Source organism: Aphanomyces astaci (assembly GCF_000520075.1).
Source record: "Aphanomyces astaci strain APO3 unplaced genomic scaffold supercont1.43, whole genome shotgun sequence".
NCBI lineage: Eukaryota > Oomycota > Saprolegniomycetes > Saprolegniales > Verrucalvaceae > Aphanomyces > Aphanomyces astaci.
Window position 1 is genome coordinate 44779 of NW_009798306.1, and position 18893 is coordinate 63671.

The window sequence follows — 18893 nt, forward strand, 5'->3', positions numbered from 1 at the left end:
CCCTTTCTATCCCGACTTGCCGTATACACGAAACAGGTTTAACTAATTTAACCTGTGCCGGTACACACAGGTTAAATGACGAAATAGGATTAACCCAGCCACTGCATTTAGTGTTGTTCGCTTGGCCGTTTCATGGTGAAACTCCCTTGACTAGCCGAGACACACGACCGAAACCGACGACGTGCCCGCATAAGCAAGATGGACGCTTTAGCGTATGACCCTGAAGACCTCGAGGAACTTCTCTACTTTTCAGGCTCGGATTCAGATGAGCACTCCCCAGAGCCCCCACCCGCCTCGTCCACCATCCTGCCGCCTCTGCACTTCGTGGACATGCCGTCGCGGTCGCCGTACCTGTCGGCGTCGAAGGTCAGTCAGCTCAGCAAACTGGGCGTGCTCAACAGCCCATTTGGCAAATACCCCAAGCAACGCCCTTCTCCTGTATAGTTCAAATCACATTGCCCTTGGTACTGATTCTATGATTCTAGGTGATCAGTCCTTCTTTACAAGCCAGTCCGCACGGGAAAAAGAAGATGAAATCGCCGTCCCCACTTACTCGATTCGTGCCCGAGATCATCCTGCCAACCAACATGACGTCGCCTTCGAAACTGATGACGTTTAAAACCAACGACATCATCAAGCACGGCGAGCTCAAACTGTACATGTGCCGCTACACGACCATCCAGCCGCTGTTTTGCATCCCTTTTCACGAAACCACGACGCTGCAGGCCTGCCGAATCCTCATCGACGATCTGCTCATGGTAGACGCCATCGAGTATGTCTTCGTCGCGCCTACAGGTACCTACCTACCTCCTACGTACACATATATTTGGCCCCATTTGGACGCTACTGTCGGTCTTGGCAGGGAAATCCATCGCCGTGTCGGCAGAAGGCCTGTTTCACGCGCATTGGTTCTACCCCGTCCTGACGATCTTGGTCACGAGTGTGCTCAACCAAACGAGCCACCACGTCTCGCCTGACAAGCTCCAGCAAACGATGGCAGGTAGTTATTTCGTTTTCAATGCAATTTCATGTATATGTTGGTCATTTCTTGCAAAATAATGGTAGCGCTGGACCAGAAATCGCCCGCGTCCAACGAAAAGCCGTGGAACTTGTCGTACGCTAGCTTTGGCATGTTCAGCTCCAAGGAGCTGCGGATGCAGTCGGCGATTATACAGGCGCGACGTCTTCATCTATATTCCGATCCGAGCTAAACGCGAATCATTCGTTTATTAGTCGCCCATGAGCAAGAAGATTCGAAAGCGACAGCAACGAGATGCACTGCGCGTGTCATTGGAAAGCCCTTTGAAGTCGTTCGATGGTGTCGCCGACGCCTTTGAACATACAAACAACCCCGCATTGGACCCAGCCACGGTGCACAGCATTCTAAAACGAAGCAAATTCGACGTGCTCGAGCATTTCTCGGACCGCGAAGTGCAGGTAGCTATTTCAGCTTATGTTTCACGTTACGATTCAAACCATATCCCAGCGCCGAAAGAACCGCCATATTAAAATCCAGCGAAAAGCGCTGCAAACCGCGCTCAACATTCAAGAAAAGGTGATCGTGCTGCAGTGCTGGTGGCGCACTATGCTCAGCTATCGGGCGCTCCAAGAGAAGAAGCAGGCGCACGTTGCCGCCATCCGCATCCAGTCAGTCATGCGACAGCGTTCGCTGCAGTTGAAGCAACTGCGGGTGCGGAGAAACAGCATTAGGTATGTGATACAGTATGTATTTCGGGGTTCCTTATTCAATGCGACACTGTAATTCGTTTCTATGTTGATTTACGTTTATCAAATCAACCAACCGTCCATATTTCTCACCCCAAATCATAGTCTAAACAAGACCCGAAGCATGAAAAACAGCGCCAACCACTACGTGTTCCAAGCCTGTACATACGTGCATTACTTATCCATTTACTTCGCTCGATTCATATTATCTTTCCACAGTCAAAAATGAAAATTATTTATAGTCGAAGGCAACGACAAAGTCGTGGTGAAACTCCAAGCCATTCAGCGCCGTCGATTGGTGCAAAAGCAACTTCGTGTAAACCCAGACAAGGCCGAAAAGTACGTTGCCGTGGCTTTGAAAGTTGCTATCACAGAAAAAATTGCTTAGGTACGCCGAGCTGGAACGCCGCCGTGAAATGGTCCGGAAATCTCAAGAGAATTTTGAGCGCGAACGGGCTCTGGCCCAGCTGCGGAAGCTCCACGCCAAAGAAAGAAAAGAGCGCAAAGAACTCAACAAACTGGCGCTGGCCACGAGAAGGGAGCGGGCGGCGGTGGCTGTTCAGACCACGTACAGGCGGTACCGAGCAGGCAAAATGGTGCTCGTGTTGAGGCGGGAGCGCAAAGCTGCCATTAAAATCCAGGCTCATCTGCGGAAGAACACGGCGCTCACGAGGGTACCTGACAGAACCCCTAAACCCCCAAACCCCGAACCCCCCCGACCCAATTTCGTCGTTTCGTTAGGTGGAAACGCTGAAGCTGCAAATGCGAAAGTCGAGTTTGAGCGGTAATACCACCGACTCGGAGAGCTACCACCCGCGCCTTTTTTGTCGCCGCGTATGGTTTCGTGGCGCGTATCACGTCCTCTACAGGTGGCTAAATATATAAATATATATATATAGAATACGTCGAATTAACGATATTATTGTAGCTGCTTATCGAAAGGTCATTTACTGATGGTTCTACACTGTAATGCGAATGGAAAGCAAGGCGACGCGATGGCGCTGGAGTGCGCTTTTGACGTAGACGACCTCAAACTCTTTGGACTGCTTCCGAGTACCATGCTCGTGCGCATCCACGAACTGGACCGGCTTACAGAAGGTCAATATATATATATATATATGTTATACATTATTCGACCAAACTTATCGCTGGAATAGGAGCTACGATGGCGCTGATGCTGTCCAGAGGGCAATACGTTCTGAACCAGCAGGATTTCCACAGCTTTCGCAACTTGTCACTGGACGCCCGAACACTACTGCTGCCCAATCCAGACATGTACTTTGGTCGGATGTACCAGCGGTGCAGTGACAGCAACCCATCCAACGAACTGCTGCGCTGCTTTCGGTACTCCGAGCCCACGCTCATTTATTACTTGGCCAAGCGCGTGAAATTGGGTACGGGGTTTCGGGGTTTCGGGGTTCCTAATCCAGCAACCATAGGCATGGCCCACCTGGGTTTTTTTGAAGACAAGGGCGTGCTGTACGTGGAATGCTACATCTCTCGATGGCACATTTGCATTTGCGTGGGCTTGCAGTACCAAGAGTGGGCCTTCTCTGGCCACGGCATCTTGGCGTTGTGCGATTTGAACCAGAAAATTGAAATTTCCAAGCACATGGTACCTCAAAAAGCGAAAAATATCAGCTTTTTTCATACGAATGATATATTTTTATATAACAATATCTTTATTGTTAAAATAATAATAAATTAATTCATAGGGATCTCGCATTTCGATCGGTCACAATGGCGTGCGGGTGGACGTTCGAAGGCGGTTGTTTCACATTGCAAAGAAATTCCGACTCGTGGACGACGGCGTCCCATCCTCAGCCACGGGGCTCTTCGCAGTGTATATATTGGGTACGTTTTATCGATATCGACTTTATCAATTTATTATTGTATGTGCTGTTTAGGCCAAGAAATGCAGCTGGAAGTGGTGTTTGCCGATGGGCTGGCTCGGCAGTGCAGCGTGGATGCAGGCATGCTGGCGCGCTTGGGGTACAGAAAGCTCCATCAGATGGACATGGACACCGTTAGCATCTTAAGCCGGCAACTGCTCAGTGGCTTGGTAATCGTGGACCACATCGTCCAGTTAAATCTCTAAGAGTACAAAACACGTCGACCTCTAAATAACGTTAGTAGTGAAACCAGACCTCTTGGTGGGTTTCTTGGTTGGCTGCTGTAGCCGCTGCCTTACTATGCTGATTAACTGAACACTATAATAGCAACTACTCGAGAGTAGTACTCTAGTAAATCAAGCATAAACATATTTATGAAGGTCTTCGGTTGTAGTATTAGTATATCGTAAGGCACCGTCATGTAACCAGTACCAGTAGTGTTCTATCTCTTTTCCGTGGCTTCGTCTAACGCGACGCATAGCAAGACTATCAACGCCATATCCACTCCAGGGGCAATATCCACGTGATACTGCGTTCGTACGAACTCGATTGGCTTCCAGATCTTGGCCACTGGCACACCGTCACAGGTGATCACCGACTTGCGTGCGATAAAGTCGCCTTGGAGGCCGAAGTGGAGCGTTTGTCCTGTGACAGAGTCCACCGCGGCGCAGTCCAGTTCATTGGAGAACATGGTCAATCGCGGCTTGATCTCAAACCACTTTTCTTTCTGCGGGGTGTACACCTCCTGCCGCCGCGTCCAGGACAAGAGCGGCTCCTCCATGTAGGCCACTTGGGCGCCACTGTAGTCCAGAAGCGACTTCTTCTGGCGTAAGGACAATGCAGACCCGTTGATTTTGAAGTACGGCGTGCCCGTGTGGATGTCCTTGATCGTAAAGTCGTCTCCAGAGAAGGACCACATTTTCTGCTTAATGAGCAGTGTCACAGGGCACTGGGCTGCGAACCTCGAGTGCAGAACCGCCATCGGCTTGTGTGGCACCAGCACCGCATGGTCGAACGCTTCCGTGGAAATGCACCCGCCCATGTTGTCAATTAGGCGTAGTGTCTACTAAATTTAGCCAAGTCTTCGGACTATTCAGGTGATTTTAGCATCTCGGCCACATTTTGCCACTTGCATTTCAATGCTGTATACAACTAGTACGCTACAGGAATGTAAACATGATGCTGTTGTTTTGCGTCTGCTTTGTCCAGTGCAGAAAAGAGCAGGGCAATAAACATGATATGTACCCATCGGGGCAATGTCCACGTGGTTCCTTGCACTTTCCTACTTGAACATGTAGACACGTGGAAAGCAGGGGCCCCTCTTATGCCTACTCTTCTCCGAGTTAGCATCTGCAGTGAACCACCGCCCGATCAACACAGGAGGTTTGGAGCGATCAGGGCCAAGTCCGTCGGAGAAGTATTCAGTTCTAACAGGGATACTGTACACAACGCACGGTTTGCTGGTTCATACAAAATTCGTCTTAATGTTACTAAAAAACTCCAGGTCGATGGACCTGACATTTGAATCATGTTAAGCTTGGTACGCAGGCAGCGAGCTAATGTCGGTTACTGGGACATCTTCTACTTGCGCTTTCATTTGAGCAATGGTGTACGGCATGCAGAAACACGAGAAGAAGCAGTCTTCGGCAGGGTTTCCAGGGATGCCAAAGAACGAACGCACCTGGTAGCGCGCAGCCGTGACGACTAGGGCTGCTAGCACAAGGAAAGCAACAAGCACTGCGACCCAGGCCCAAGACGATCGGGCTTGAGTGATGACAAGTAGCGGCGGAGCTACCAGTGCGGCGGTGTAGACGACGCCAAGCATCCAACCGTACACCTTGTGGTGCTTGGTGATGCGTGACATGGTGTCGCTGAGGGGAGCGCACGGGCAGCAATCCGTCATCAAGTTGGTGCTGGCTCTGGTCACATCTACCTTCCACTGGCCCACAGCGTCGGAGGAGATAGGGACGGCCATTGGAGGCTCCTCCATCTCCGAGTACACTTGCTTGGTGGTTGAAGACATCCAACTCGTCCAAATTCACAAATGCCGATTCTTCTCATGGAGTCAAGGAAACAATCCAGTTCTTGTCATATTAGTTGACTAATACGCATATTGCTAATTTGAATGGATAAAATATAGAGGCAGACCCTTTCGCTCTCCAACAGACACTTTCGTCGGAAACTAGCAATGACATCTGTACCGCCACCACCAACGCCGCATCAGCTCCAACCCGATGGAGTGTCCAAACTCGAAGATGACAACCACCTTCAGCTGCATGATGTGCGCTTCCGCTCGCACCCCGATGTATTTGACGTCGACGTTGTCTCGACGCAAGGGGCGTTGCCGATGACCATCTCCCTGGAATCCCACCGCACCAAGGGGCGATGGTCCGCTACCTCTCTCATATTCAGCCCTCACATCTGCATTTAGGTCATGCCACGTCATCGACTTGAAGGTCCATGCTTCGAAGGACGCGCATACGCATACCGACGGTTGGACGGTGGTGTCGGCGCTCCAGGTATCGTCCTCGTTCCCTCGGTCGTTAACCTCGTTGCCTTTGTTAGAACGCGCTGGTTGCCCTCCAACCCGACAGTGCACGAACATGCTCGCAATCGAAAGTGGATCTAAAGCACCATGCCGCTTCTGGGGCGATGCATGTCCTGCTCGTTGTGGCGGGCCACGACGTCGACACGGTCCTTCCTCTGGGGTTCCACTTCGAGCTCGTTCCGTTCGCCACCGTGTCCTCCGCCGACACCCTCGACTCCAAGATGCTCGAGCTGATTAAGGACATGGATCGCGTGCTCAAGGTGCCGGAGCCCGTCCTCTTCTTGCTCTCCCAAGGCATCCCCAAACCTCTGGGAACATTTGTCTTTTCGTGTTGGAATGTACATCAGAGCTTGGAGCCGCAGCATTTCGCGCTGTCCGTCGACGCCACGGAGCTGGTGTTTCTCAAGCACGGCGGCTACCACATCCAGATCCGCGGCCTGAGTGGCCATCCTCCGGCCAGCCCTCCGCCGCTAGGAGCGGGGAGTTCGCTGACGGCGTCTACGTTTGAGCTGTTCGTGGACCAATCCAAAGTGGCCATGTCACAGGGCTACGGCAACTTCTGCCAGCTCTCGTACGTGTTTACGGTGGATAAAGTAACGGCCGTGTCGGTGGTCATTCGAGGGTACCATGAGCACCATAAAAGTGTGACGCTCGTGGTCGAGCAAGTGCCCAGCATGTAAGCCCGCCAGACGACCTGCGACAGAGTCATTGTGTAGTGCCTCATGTGTTTATCTGCTTTGAAGTGACCAAGTTCATAGCTCAGGCCATAATCGACGAGCAATGGGCATTTGAAGTGTGTGCATCTTTTTGCCTGAAACGGAGAAACCAATCCAATGCTTGGAAATATAAAAGCATCGATTCTGTCCAATCAAAACTCGACTTGCTGCTGGACTTTCCCCTGCTTTTCGATACTCAAACACAAATCAAAATCTACAGGTGACACATCGACACGGCAATGTGGCTGCGGCGACTTTGCGGCCATGTCCTAGTACGTCCAACCAATGCCAGCCTGCATCGAGCACGCTTCTCCACCAAAGAAGGGCGCGAGGAAGAGCGCTTCTTCTCGCTCTTGGTGGTCAACCGCCCCGGGACACTGGCGCAGATCGCGCAGGCATTTGCCGCCCTGCACACCAATGTCGGGTCGTTGTCGGTCCAGCCGACCGTCGTGCCTGAGTTGAGTCGCATGACCATCTCTGCCTCGGTCAACGAACACACGACGGCGCGCATCCTCCGTCGGCTTCGGCGCATGGTGTGCGTGACCTTCCACCACGTCACCACCATGCACCAGTGTCTCGTGGACGACGCGTGCGTGCTGCAGTCTCAGCTTCTCCTGCGCCTCAACGTCCCTCCGTACCACACGACCGCCGTCGCGGCCCTTCTCGCAAAACACAGCGGACACGTCATCGATGATTCCCACAACGACACAGATGTTGTTCCATCGTCGTCGAGCGAGGTTGCCATCGAACATTCCTCGACGAAGACGACTCCATTATCCACGACGATCGTGCACGCCGTGAACGCCCCGCACGTCCTCAACACCCTCGTGCATCGACTCACTCTTCTTCACGGCGTGCGCATTCTCGACTGTCACACGGCGGCCCCATGCTTCCTCGACATTTCCTCCCAGGTGACCCTCCAGCCCAAGCCACTGCATGCCGCCACCACCACCGCCATCCGCCCGACCTACTCAAACTCGCGCCGCAAGCTCCACGACCGCATAGCCGCGCAGCTGTTCTTCCCGCAGCACGTGCCGTCGCAGCTGGCCCAGCCCAAGTTTATCTTGCTGCTGGGGATTCCCGGCGCTGGGAAATCGTCCATTTTGAGCGAACTGGACCAGTCGGAGCGCATCGTGTTGAACGATTTCGTCAACTTTGACGTGGATGACGTGATCGCGCTCTTGCCAGAGTTCTACAAAGCCATGCTCAACATTGGGCTCGGCAACGTCCAAGCGCAAGCCCCCACGGACCCCCACACCCGGTACCTCCAGTGCCAGGAAGAGGCCAAGTTCATATTGGACGCCAACCTCAAGCAGGCCACGGCCGACCGCCGCAATGTGATTCTGCATGGGAGTGGGCGAAGTTTGGACAAGTACGAGCTCCTGCTTCGGTCGCTGGACCGTCGGTACGAAGTCCACGTCATGTGCGTGGACATCCCCGTGGAATTGGCGCTGAGCCGGGTGGAGGCTCGGAGCAGGGGCTACGGGCGTAATGTGCCCAAGGAGTTTGTGGAGGACGCCGCCGTGAGAATTCGGCGGACGTTTCCCGCCCTGGCCAGCCAATTGCCGTATGCTCATGTGTTTGATAGCACAAAGTGGCCGCCCACTCTCGTGTGGAGTAAGCAGCAGCATCATGTGGTCGTCCATGAGCCAGGCCATCCCGTCCAGAAAAAATATGGACTCTAGATCTAGGTCTATAGCGTTCATGTGTTGAAACATTATATTAATAGACAATATATGACAGTACCGTTCGCTTTGATATATCTAGCCCAATGATGATGCTGTTGTTGGTATTGTCCAGCACACGTGTACTTACAACCGCCCAAACTCTTGACCGTGTCCCAGCCAAACATTCAAATTCTTTGGAAGATGGCTCCTTCGTCGGAAATCTACCACCAGCGCACCAACTCGAGTCGGGTGCTGGTGCGCGAGCTAGACTGCGATCCTTGGGGGATAACGATCAAGTACTTGTACAACTCGTGGATGGTGCATCAAGTGGCGAGCGGGTCGCCTGCGTTTATGGCTGGGTTAACCGTGGGTACGATTATCGAGGGCGTGTTCGACGCCAGCAATGTTTGCGATCCAGTCGACGTGGTGGGGGTGCTGGACGCATTCCAAGGGCGCGTCGTGTATGTGAATGTGAACCAGCCGTACCAGTCGACCAATCACTGGCGCGAACGCCTCGCGGTGTCGTCGAGTTACCTGCGACACCGTGACGAGTTCACCGCCAGCCACGGCTTCCATGATAAAGCAGCCTCGCGCCTCTTGGACTGGGACAAGCGGCACCGCTGGCGCCTCGACGAGATCATGCACGTGACGCCCCCGAATTTGGCCAAGCGACCCGACGGCGACCCACGGGTGACCCTCGAAGACGTATTTCAATTGTGCCTTCAGCAGCCTTCGATCACGTCCAAAGAGTGAGGGTGGAATGACAAACTCGGTACTTATTGATTGTGCGTAGACTGGAATCGCGGCTGAAACTGTCTCCAGCGAATGCGCAGATATACCTGGACGAAGTACGTTGTTAGCTGCTTTTGCATGATCTACAGAAATCTACATTGTAGCTGGTAAAACACACGGTGCTTACGGGGCTCGTGGACGGAGCGCATCACTGTCGATGCAGGGACGAAGCCGTGTACAAACGTAGGCAGCTTCTGCTTCATTGCAAACATGATGGATGGATAGATGGATTGCTGCTGATCGCAAAGAAGTCGCCAAACCCAGTGGCAACTGACGAAGTGGCGAGGGAGTGTGGGTACGTTCCTCTTGTGGCCAGGGCTGTGGTGATGCATCTGGCTGCGGCGGGATGGGTAGCCTCCACCACCAGGGGCCACGTCCTCGTGAGAAATGGTATGAAATCCATTGGTGATGAAATTCTAAGTGTTTTGCGATGGACAGGCGCCACGAGGACCCAGCTGGGCCGGCTTCGGAACATGGTCGACTAAGGCGGGCGTTGAAAGGGCGAGAAATATTTCAGTATATATATATCATGTGTTCCTCTGTAACCAGTGAAGGCCACCAGGTGATATTACAGTGGATTGAAGGATGGGCATGTATGCACAACTTGACGCCAGGCGGGGATTCGACATCGACGTTCAATTGAGGGGTCTTTTTGCCTGGTGTCTTCGTTCTTTGGGCAGAATTTTTAGCGACTACCTCAACGTTGAGTAAAGTGGAGTGTGGTGGAGCCAAACGGACACTTCCAAACCACTCTAATATATGGAGGTTCACGTACGCAAGTGGTTGAATTGCCTTTTGGATGAACGATCGATTGGAGTCATATTCAGGGTATGCCACTTGCAAGCTTATTACCTTCCAAAACGACCTTGTATTTTCCCATGTCGATGAATTTGCCATGATGCATGCGACACAAGATGGCCTTGGCAAAATAAATCGACCACGACATGCGCTTCGCCCATATTGAACGTCGGGGTTTTGGGGTTTCATACCCCCATACGCGGAGGTAACAATCAATCATGGGTTTATTGATCATTGGCCAGTTTATCTATGTCAATCGCTTCAACGGCCAGAAAACATCGCAGTGTCTTTGGCATTTAAATAGCAATATCATGGCGCCATCGTCCAATGTGTACAACCAGCGGACCAACTCCAACCGGGTGCTGGTGCGCCGCGTCGCCTCCGAGCCATGGGGCCTACTGGACTGGGACACGAGGCGTCGCTGGCGCCTCAAAGGAATCATGCAGACGGAGCCCAACCTGTCTACCAGGCCAGCTGCACCGCAAAAGCCTCCGAGTGAGGCGAAGCCAGCTTCTTTGCAAGAAAAGCCTCCCACTTTGACCAGGTCAGCGGCTTTGACGGAAGATGGTGGCGTGGTCAGGGGTGTACTAGACGATGTCTATCAAATCTGCGTCGATTGGCCTGCTGTGACAGCGCAAGAGTGAGTGTGAACCTCTGTCTGTGTTGATGACCTGTGATTTTTATGTAGGATTCAACAGCAATTGAACTTGTCCCAGTCAAAATCTCGGGCGTGCTTTGACGAAGTACAATGCTTGATACTATTAACCCCGAAACCCCGAAATAGTATGCGATATGACATTTACATATATATATGGCCTTGTCTAATCCAATCGAAGAACTGGAGCATCAAGTGAGTTTACCATGCTGATACAGTGTCACAGAGGACAGAAGGTAGATGATTTTGATCTACCAAAGTACAAAAGTACACACTTGACTTCAGATCGAGGATCAACAAAGTGGGAAGATCACTGTGATTTCTATTACTAGTGATAGCCTGAACATGGCGATTTATGACTACTGACCATTCGCCAAGTAATGTTTGCAAGCAAGTGTCATGAGTACGATCGCGTGGAATACTGTACGCTAACATAGCTGGTGATGTGAGTTGCCATAAAGCAAGCAAGTGAATTGAATAGATTGTCTCAGGACGTTATCACCGAGTCATAGACATGGGAGTCGCCGCCACTCTGCTGATCATCACGCGTCGCTTCTTGGCCATTTGGTTGGATTGAAGGATGGGCATGTATGCACAACTTGACGTCGGGCGGGGCTTCGACATCGACGTTCGTTGAGGGGTCTTTTTGCCTGGTGTCTTCGTTGTTTGGGCAGCTTTTTCAGCCACTACCCCAGTAATATGTAAGCCAAATATTGGACATTCATGTTTGTACACACCTGATTGAATTGCCTTTTGGATGATCGATCGATTGGCGTCTATTCAAAATATGTCACTTGCAAGCTTGAGCATGACATTATATGTTACCTTCCAAAACGACCTTGTATCCATCAAACGCCACTTCTCGTTCCATGTCGATAAGTTTGTCATGGTTCATGCGCCACAAGATGGCCTTGGCAAAATAAATCGACCACGACATGCACTTCGCCAACGTATGCACGGAGATGTGGCGTCGCAGTTTCCCATGGATGAGGTTTATGGCATCTGCACCAGATCAACATGAGATTCCAAGAGAATGGGGGGCATGGAATCTTATTGCTTACCAAAGTAGTAGCAATCCTGCTGCGCCATGACTTCGTATTCGCCATCACTTCGATTCGTAAACACGTTTTCTGCACAAAGCTAGACGACACGATTGTAATACTAGTTTGGAATACAGACGGGTTACCTCGTCCATGCATTTCTTGATCACGGTGAGGTCATAGCCCAGCTTGTCTTCGATCCTAACCATAAACGTTAGTCGGAGGTTCGAGGTTCCTCAAGTTTGTACAGTACTCTTGGATGGTCACAGTCTTGAATTGAATGCAGTAGCGAATAAGTCCATCTTTGGTCAAAGCGGGACTTCTTGTTTGTCGCTGCAAAGGTTGGGAAAATGGAAGGCCAGGCTTGGCGCGGCGAATCCCTTCGGTTGTTTTCTCGGGGCTTGGCGAGACAACAGCTGGAGACTTTGCGTCTTCGTTCGACACGATGTTGGCTTGTGAGAGTGAAATATCGACTTCGCGGCTTGGGGCATCGACACCTGTCCCGAACGCGCTCTCCGCGGCCTCCAACTTCATCGAAATAGCGTGGAACGGAGTTGCCATACGTCCCTGAAGGTTCAGTGTTAAAAGTCCAGACGATTTAGTGAGCCAAACGCACCACATCCAACTTCAATGTGGATTCGCCAAAAGATTCACCAAGGTCTGAGGTGAGCTCTTTGAAATACTTTGGCTGCCACCCAGATGGGCAAAGATCTACGAGCCATTTGAATTCCTTCGGATCTAAAATTCGTACCGTTGTAGGATAACTTCATTGTGATGTATCGACTCTTTGGCAGCGGTTCCAGTGTGTTGGTGATGCTGACAAGGTTTCGAATCATTTGAACGGCCTGCGTCTTCACCTTTTCGGGATGGGAATCGATATTTTGTGTTCCTGTAAAACTCGTGGAAAATGTCGATCCATTGGACGTTTCCTTGATCTTGTACGTGTAACTAATCATGTAACTAGTTAAGCGAGGTCGAAGGGTGTAATTTTGATACCATTCCAGTAGGTTTTGAGGGGTCTTGTTCTTTCCCAGTGCATAGATGCAAAACTCCAATTGCAAGAGGTACTTCTTTTCCATTGCGTCGAAAGCCCCTGCTTCCAGCCACTCTGTGATCGAGTACGCATCTTGCATGGATTGGTCTCGCGAATTTTCTTGCGGAGCAAGGCACTTGATCTGCATGTCGGCATACACTCGTTCCTTGAACACTTCATCCGGAAATAGGTCTACAACATTATAAAACATGAATTCCAACATGGTATGCCCATAGTATTTCCGACTTCGAAGGTAGCAAATCTCGGATATGGACACCCGGATCAAGTTCTTGATGACGTTCAACGACTGCGTTTCCGTGATCTTGGAGTTTCCCGGCGTATGAGGAGCTACAACCATGGGCGTTGACTTCACTGCCGACTTGAGGGTGATTCGGATTCTGCCGCCTTGGGACTGCGCCATGATGTCGGGAGGATGTGAGCGGCACGACGCAAATTTCGAAATGTCGTCATCACAAATTGCAATCTTCCGATCTTCGCGCGTTTTTTCATTATCCGGATACTATTTTATTTATCACTTTACAAAATTCAATAGAGAATAAAATTGAACTGAACTATTACTGTACAATCCGGATAATCGAGTTTGAAATTCCCCAAGGGTTACTTTTCCTGCGGGTCATAAATCGGAAAGAGGAACTGCTGCAGAATGGGCATAACTTGAATCTCCAGGGCGTCTGTGAACAGGTCCTTGACGTCATCGATCTTTGTCACTTGGAGCAGCTCATGCGATCGGAACGTGAACAGGGCGGCCGCGAAGATCGCAATGATTTCCAACGAGTCGTACCCCACCACACGATCCCACAACAGCAGCACCTGCGTTCCTCCCATCAGAACCTCACATGTCTCCATGATAATGTGCATGCTACCTGGTCGATCTCTAACACGCCAGAGAACGCGCTTTGTATCCACGGAAATGCAATCACCAGCGGGACGATATCATGCTACAGTCGCGGTACTGGGTACGACTATCTCAATATCCGCCGTGTCGTACCTGAAGTAAATGCTGCACGACTGCAGGAATATGGCGGTGGATGAGGGTTTCAAACGTTTTGCATAGCGCCAAGATCGCGTTCGGTCGGGCCGAGATGCCGGTAAGTTGACACCAATACCGACAATACATGTCTCGAAACACAAAGTACACGTGCACAGGGTCGTCGTAGAGGTAGCACAGCGGTGCGACAAACATGACCAGTCCGTGGAATGGCATGACATTCGCCGGAGGAATCGCCATCTTGGAACACGATGCATTGCTCTGAAACACGACGGGATGCTGCAGTGTCATGACCGCTTGCGACGCCACTACTTGCTCCATCACTCGAGTTCCTTCATACAGAATGCGCATCTACCTTGCTCGTCCCTGGAGAAGGCCAGCATGACGCTGCGCAAATGATCTTCGAACGGAAAATAGTCGGAGCTGTCGGTCGTCTGCTGCACGTCCAGCATGAACAGCCCGTCGGTAACTACCGTCGAGGCCTTCACTTTGGCTTCTAACTGTTTAAAGTAGATGGGATCGATGGCCACACTCAGCGCCTGCCGCCAGATCTAAAGATAAGCATATTGTGATTACCATTATGACAAGCTAGATCGTGGGTTTACATGCGGCCGAAGGGTGATGGGGCTTCCTGTCTTGGCATATTGCCTTGCGGTCGGTACTGTGCCGTTACTTAGCACTTTATCGCCGAGTTTGTTCTTTCCTCCAATGTATACATAATCCCCGTGGATATTTGGCACGTCTTCGTCCACCCCATATTGGGCATGTGCAGGTGATAATTCCTAGTATCAAGCACAAATATATTTCAAAAACACGGGAAAAATAGAAATATAAAATTGACTTACAGTGTACCGCTGTTGCATTTCAAAGGTATCTCGAGTTCGCAGGAGGGGGTGGATAGAGCTCCATGGATGCGACGGGACGTGTGGAGATCGATTCAGCGGCGTAATGCGCTGAAGGGCCGCAAGGAAGGCCTCGCTACATGGACATTAGAAGGAACGAATAGGGAATGTCTACCTTGAGAAGAGGAACTGACTGGCCACATGCGGCTTAGAGGTCTCCGAAGTCTCCTTGGTTGCCGCCAGCACTTGGTGGTGGACCACCAGGGGCATCGCCGTCTGCCGGACGTATTCGCGCAACGCGTCAGTGGTGAAGGCTTCCCATGCTTTTCTCGCCACTTCGATCGCGTCTAGTGTTTCCCGTCGATCGGGGTCCATTGTCACCAAGATGGCGTTTTGCTTGCCAAAGTCGCGCTTGTCCTTGGTGCCTTCTGTGTGGATATCCATGACAAACGTCTTGATCGCGTGCACGAGACCCAAGCGTTGCATCATGTACGTCAAGTTGACATGGAACTAGGCAATACTGGTAAGAACGCGAGCGTGAGAGGCTGAGGAGGTTGTTACGTCGTCTTCGTCGTCGTCATCCATGTTGCTGAGTTGGCGTTTGAGCTCCGACTTGAGTTTGTTGCGGCAGTCCCCCAGGAACGACGACTCCTTCATGCGGTCGAAGATGAAACCAACCTTCTCATCCACCGTGCCTTCCGCGTACACGAACTTGTCGTCGTTAGGTCCACCACCGCTGCCTCCCTCGACCCCATTCATGGCACTTGCGGCGCTTCGGATCAAAAATATCCGGATAAAAGTGCAGGATCCACAAATCGAGTGAAACATCGCGTCCGGATAATATCCGAATGACTGCAACCAATTTCTCCTTCAATGTTGGACCAAATCGATCCTTTTTTTATGCTATAAAACATTATCAAGAAAATTGTGGCATAAAGTAATGAAATTCACAAACGCTCAAAAATTTGAAAAATGGAATATTTCGATTTTGACATCTTTCTTCGAAAAACGGTCATTTTATGCCATTTTAGTGGCCTCCAGACCCGCCCTGAAGGTAGAGAATTCCGAGATGAACACTCCATGATAATGGTCTAATGCTCTTATACAAAGGCTTGGATTCCTTGGAACCAATTAGACGCGGATCCTCTACTAGTATAATTTTGAGTTCCAATTTAATTCGTATATTTTAAACTTGCGTTTCGTATGTAGTTGTGAAAGGAAATACAGAGGCGCACTGTACAGTGTCATACCAGTATTCAAATAAGAATGGTGGACTTTCGTACAACCTGTTGGTGCATACTCAAATTAAGATCTAAGGTTTGTTTATAGAATTCTATTTTTTACTTACATTCAAGCTTTTTCCTGGCAAAATGATCGATTTCTGACAGATTAGAGACTTTTTGATATCCCGCTCCCGAACTTTTTCGAATTATTGAACGAAGAAGATTTCAGGAATTTGGCCAAATTCGAACCTGCTAAAAGTCTCTATTATTGTGGCATCCAGACCAGTCCTTAACTATTTGGCAGGTATAAATATCCGTTATATTGTGGATCCATTATATTGTGGATTCGATACGAATTTCCAGACCCAGTCGAATCGAATCTCACCGCCAAATCGAATCACGAATCGACACTATTGGCTAATCCATTTTTGAGTGCACGTATATTCAACCAATCACAACTCCAGCGTGATTCAATATTGATTCGACAAACCAGGCGAATATTTTGGAAGTTTATAGCGAATTCACAATATCTATCTTTTTCTTTTCTATTTTACACACATTGACCAAGCCTTATGACGACAGAGCATCCGCCCACAAAATTGCGCGCATCTTACAGTAGCGTAGCGGAGGTCGAGTGTATAATTTTGTGTGGCGAGGAGTGAGCCCCAATCGTGCACGTCACCGAAAGTACGCCTGGGTACTCCATATGGTTTCAACGGTACTTCAACTCTGTGGACCTACAGAGACTCGCTCATTGAAGCAGCTATGCAGTCAGCGGGTACAATATATGGCTGCCCATTGATGGTCCATTCGCGAAATTCGCCTTCCTTGGACGTTCATGCACGGCTCCACCATCTATTCTCGCTCACTTCTCGTCGCGATCATTGTGCTGACCGCCGCTGCCGAAGGTATGTCCATTGTCCCTTCACCTACGAGTTCTGTAGCCTCAAGTTCCCATGAGTGTAGATGCGTTAGCCGGTCCAACACCTTTGACACCATACATCGTGGCCGGCGCGGGAGTCATCGCTTTACTTCTCGCGAGTGGTGTGTACATGACGTTGCGAAGGCGCAAACGTGGAGCCTTGACCAAGCTCTGCAACGCGAGCACTTCCAACAGCACGACCAAGTCCTTGATTGAACAGCCCTACCATGCAGTTCTAAATTCGACCAAGGCAGTCGTCTGGCCAACACTCGACTTGCCTTCTCCCCACGTATTTACGTCTATGGACATGGGGAGCATCGTTGCGGACGATCCCATCTGGTTGTCGCCAACAGAGTCATCGAACCCGCGCGTTCCGGGGTCGGCGGCGGAAACCCCCGGTAGCAGCGATCACTGGAACAACAGCTCGACCTGCCTATCTGTAGCGCAAGATTGGCCTGAGGAGGGCTCAGAGGTCGAAGCGCCTCGTGCTCGAGATGGCTGGGGTGGGTACCTCCCTGAAGACCGACGGTTGAGTATTGAAGATAGCTACTACAGTGCCAGAAGTGGAGCCAGCTACCTCACGCCCCACACCGACGGCACGACCTACTGCCAAAACCCGTGGAATACAGTAGACTACCCAGACACGGACGACGATGATACCCACTCCAATGTATCGACTGAGGTTACATAACGTCAAACTAGCTCCAATATCTATTGAATAGTAAGTACCTAATGCACTGTCGACACTGCAACATCTCGACCAACTGTCTCGAAGTTGTCATTTCTGTAGCTGTCATGAAGTCGGTTCGCATCTATTCGGTGAAGATATATATATAACGTTATATATATATTAATACTTGCACATCTTTTTCATGGAGGTTTGTATTCATGTTGAAGTCTTGCACTTCAATCGGAAATCGAATCATTTTTCCAATATTCAGCTGGCATCCAGACATACTTTAATTTCTCCTTTTTTCATGGGAAATGAGACTTTGTGATATTTTTGCAGACTTGCCAATACTGTATGGTTGATGGTGGCATCCAGATGAGGTCTAAGAGCATCCCCACCGGTGCGACTGTAAACGCTATTTTACAGTTCTATCCGGATTATTTACAGTTTTGATAACCCCTCCGGGCGACTGTAAAATACACGAAACTGTAAAATTTTACCGCGAGTCGGCAAATCGGCCAGATTTACAGTCGCAACTGTAAAATACAGTTTTGACGAATTAGCCAATAACATGCTATCAATGGATAATTTTGTCCAATCATCGGTATCATGTGCCAGTAGTTGACAGCAAGCCAATACAATAATCACTTTCCTTTGAGCAAATGGATCCTTCAACCGCGCTCGTGGCTCACGCTTCACTAAACTCGTCAAGTGCATCGGCAGCCCAACCAAAGCACAACCTTCACTGAGCAATGACACAAGTTCTCAGGTGTGAATGACCGATTTTCCTTCCATCAACCCGTTGCTTAGAACCGTCGTCATTCTCAACCGCATCGTCCATGGTGAGTCCATATACTTCGAAGTACCTAAAGTGGCGGCCTACTATTGACTATACAGGGTGGGAAGGTGGTCAAGGATCTCACAAGTGAATTCCACATCATCACCGTTGTCCAAAGCAAACTAATGCCTCCGGGTTCATCTTCGGATGTCCAATCTTCGGATGTCCAAAGCAAACTAATGCCTTCGGGTTCATCTCCGGATACCTCTGGGGTTGACGAAAATCAAAATACAGTAACTGTAAAACGGCCTTTTACAGTCTGATTATACAGTCTTACCGGTGGGGATGCCCTAATAAGCGTCCAGGGCCTTATAAGGCACTTTTCATTAGGACCCTTTACAGAATTCGAAAGATGAAGCAAGGTGTACGTCATAAATTGGCATTTTATGCTGTCATTTGAGTATTGCGGTGGACACACAACTGTATTTATCCGACAAGATGGAGGTGCCATGGTGAACTTGTTTCTTTAGGAGGAGCCAACGAACGTATGGGCACAGTTCCGTGCCACGGCTTTGATAGGTCA

General features: G+C 50.2%; 10 protein-coding genes across 10 annotated transcripts; 6 read left to right on the top strand and 4 right to left on the bottom strand.

Moving 5' to 3' along the window:
* Positions 1 to 173: 173 nt before the first annotated feature.
* On the top strand, positions 174 to 3871 carry H257_12766 (hypothetical protein). Its single transcript, XM_009840076.1, has 15 exons — positions 174 to 438; positions 486 to 795; positions 863 to 1000; positions 1066 to 1175; positions 1234 to 1437; positions 1487 to 1710; positions 1831 to 1886; positions 1968 to 2064; positions 2114 to 2399; positions 2467 to 2594; positions 2654 to 2823; positions 2883 to 3119; positions 3165 to 3340; positions 3441 to 3579; positions 3633 to 3871. Exons 1-15 carry the CDS (start codon positions 199 to 201, stop codon positions 3821 to 3823), a joined length of 2706 nt encoding a protein of 901 aa, XP_009838378.1. The 5' UTR covers positions 174 to 198; the 3' UTR covers positions 3824 to 3871.
* Positions 3872 to 3994: 123 nt separating this feature from the next.
* On the bottom strand, positions 3995 to 4694 carry H257_12767 (hypothetical protein). Its single transcript, XM_009840077.1, has one exon. It carries the CDS (start codon positions 4657 to 4659, stop codon positions 4060 to 4062), a length of 600 nt encoding a protein of 199 aa, XP_009838379.1. The 5' UTR covers positions 4660 to 4694; the 3' UTR covers positions 3995 to 4059.
* A 75-nt stretch (positions 4695 to 4769) lies between these two features.
* Positions 4770 to 5640, bottom strand: H257_12768 (hypothetical protein; the record flags this gene model as incomplete). The annotated part of the gene is made up of 2 exons (XM_009840078.1): positions 4770 to 4899; positions 5162 to 5640. 2 exons carry the CDS (start codon positions 5638 to 5640, stop codon positions 4770 to 4772), a joined length of 609 nt encoding a protein of 202 aa, XP_009838380.1.
* Positions 5641 to 5738: 98 nt separating this feature from the next.
* H257_12769 (hypothetical protein) lies at positions 5739 to 7042 on the top strand. Its single transcript, XM_009840079.1, has 3 exons — positions 5739 to 6005; positions 6049 to 6136; positions 6183 to 7042. Exons 1-3 carry the CDS (start codon positions 5806 to 5808, stop codon positions 6843 to 6845), a joined length of 951 nt encoding a protein of 316 aa, XP_009838381.1. The 5' UTR covers positions 5739 to 5805; the 3' UTR covers positions 6846 to 7042.
* Positions 7043 to 7084: 42 nt separating this feature from the next.
* Positions 7085 to 8628, top strand: H257_12770 (acetolactate synthase, small subunit). Its single transcript, XM_009840080.1, has one exon. It carries the CDS (start codon positions 7121 to 7123, stop codon positions 8564 to 8566), a length of 1446 nt encoding a protein of 481 aa, XP_009838382.1. The 5' UTR covers positions 7085 to 7120; the 3' UTR covers positions 8567 to 8628.
* A 121-nt stretch (positions 8629 to 8749) lies between these two features.
* H257_12771 (hypothetical protein) lies at positions 8750 to 9825 on the top strand (the record flags this gene model as incomplete). The annotated part of the gene is made up of 5 exons (XM_009840081.1): positions 8750 to 9297; positions 9342 to 9396; positions 9445 to 9523; positions 9566 to 9730; positions 9779 to 9825. The coding sequence occupies 5 exons, from the start codon at positions 8750 to 8752 to the stop codon at positions 9823 to 9825; spliced, it is 894 nt and encodes a 297-aa protein (XP_009838383.1).
* A 624-nt stretch (positions 9826 to 10449) lies between these two features.
* H257_12772 (hypothetical protein) lies at positions 10450 to 10782 on the top strand (the record flags this gene model as incomplete). Its single annotated transcript, XM_009840082.1, has 1 exon — positions 10450 to 10782. One exon carries the CDS (start codon positions 10450 to 10452, stop codon positions 10780 to 10782), a length of 333 nt encoding a protein of 110 aa, XP_009838384.1.
* Positions 10783 to 11258: 476 nt separating this feature from the next.
* H257_12773 (hypothetical protein) lies at positions 11259 to 13382 on the bottom strand. Its single transcript, XM_009840083.1, has 10 exons — positions 13113 to 13382; positions 12830 to 13058; positions 12585 to 12781; positions 12450 to 12544; positions 12087 to 12400; positions 11980 to 12034; positions 11855 to 11933; positions 11619 to 11795; positions 11531 to 11569; positions 11259 to 11479 (listed from the first exon to the last, which is right to left on the bottom strand). The coding sequence occupies exons 1-10, from the start codon at positions 13285 to 13287 to the stop codon at positions 11292 to 11294; spliced, it is 1548 nt and encodes a 515-aa protein (XP_009838385.1). The 5' UTR covers positions 13288 to 13382; the 3' UTR covers positions 11259 to 11291.
* Positions 13379 to 15507, bottom strand: H257_12774 (hypothetical protein). The gene is made up of 8 exons (XM_009840084.1): positions 15279 to 15507; positions 14893 to 15227; positions 14721 to 14853; positions 14481 to 14657; positions 14231 to 14426; positions 13876 to 14183; positions 13751 to 13825; positions 13379 to 13697 (listed from the first exon to the last, which is right to left on the bottom strand). Exons 1-8 carry the CDS (start codon positions 15474 to 15476, stop codon positions 13485 to 13487), a joined length of 1635 nt encoding a protein of 544 aa, XP_009838386.1. The 5' UTR covers positions 15477 to 15507; the 3' UTR covers positions 13379 to 13484.
* Positions 15508 to 16778: 1271 nt separating this feature from the next.
* On the top strand, positions 16779 to 17553 carry H257_12775 (hypothetical protein; the record flags this gene model as incomplete). Its single annotated transcript, XM_009840085.1, has 2 exons — positions 16779 to 16848; positions 16907 to 17553. 2 exons carry the CDS (start codon positions 16779 to 16781, stop codon positions 17551 to 17553), a joined length of 717 nt encoding a protein of 238 aa, XP_009838387.1.
* Between the last annotated feature and the right edge of the window lie 1340 nt (positions 17554 to 18893).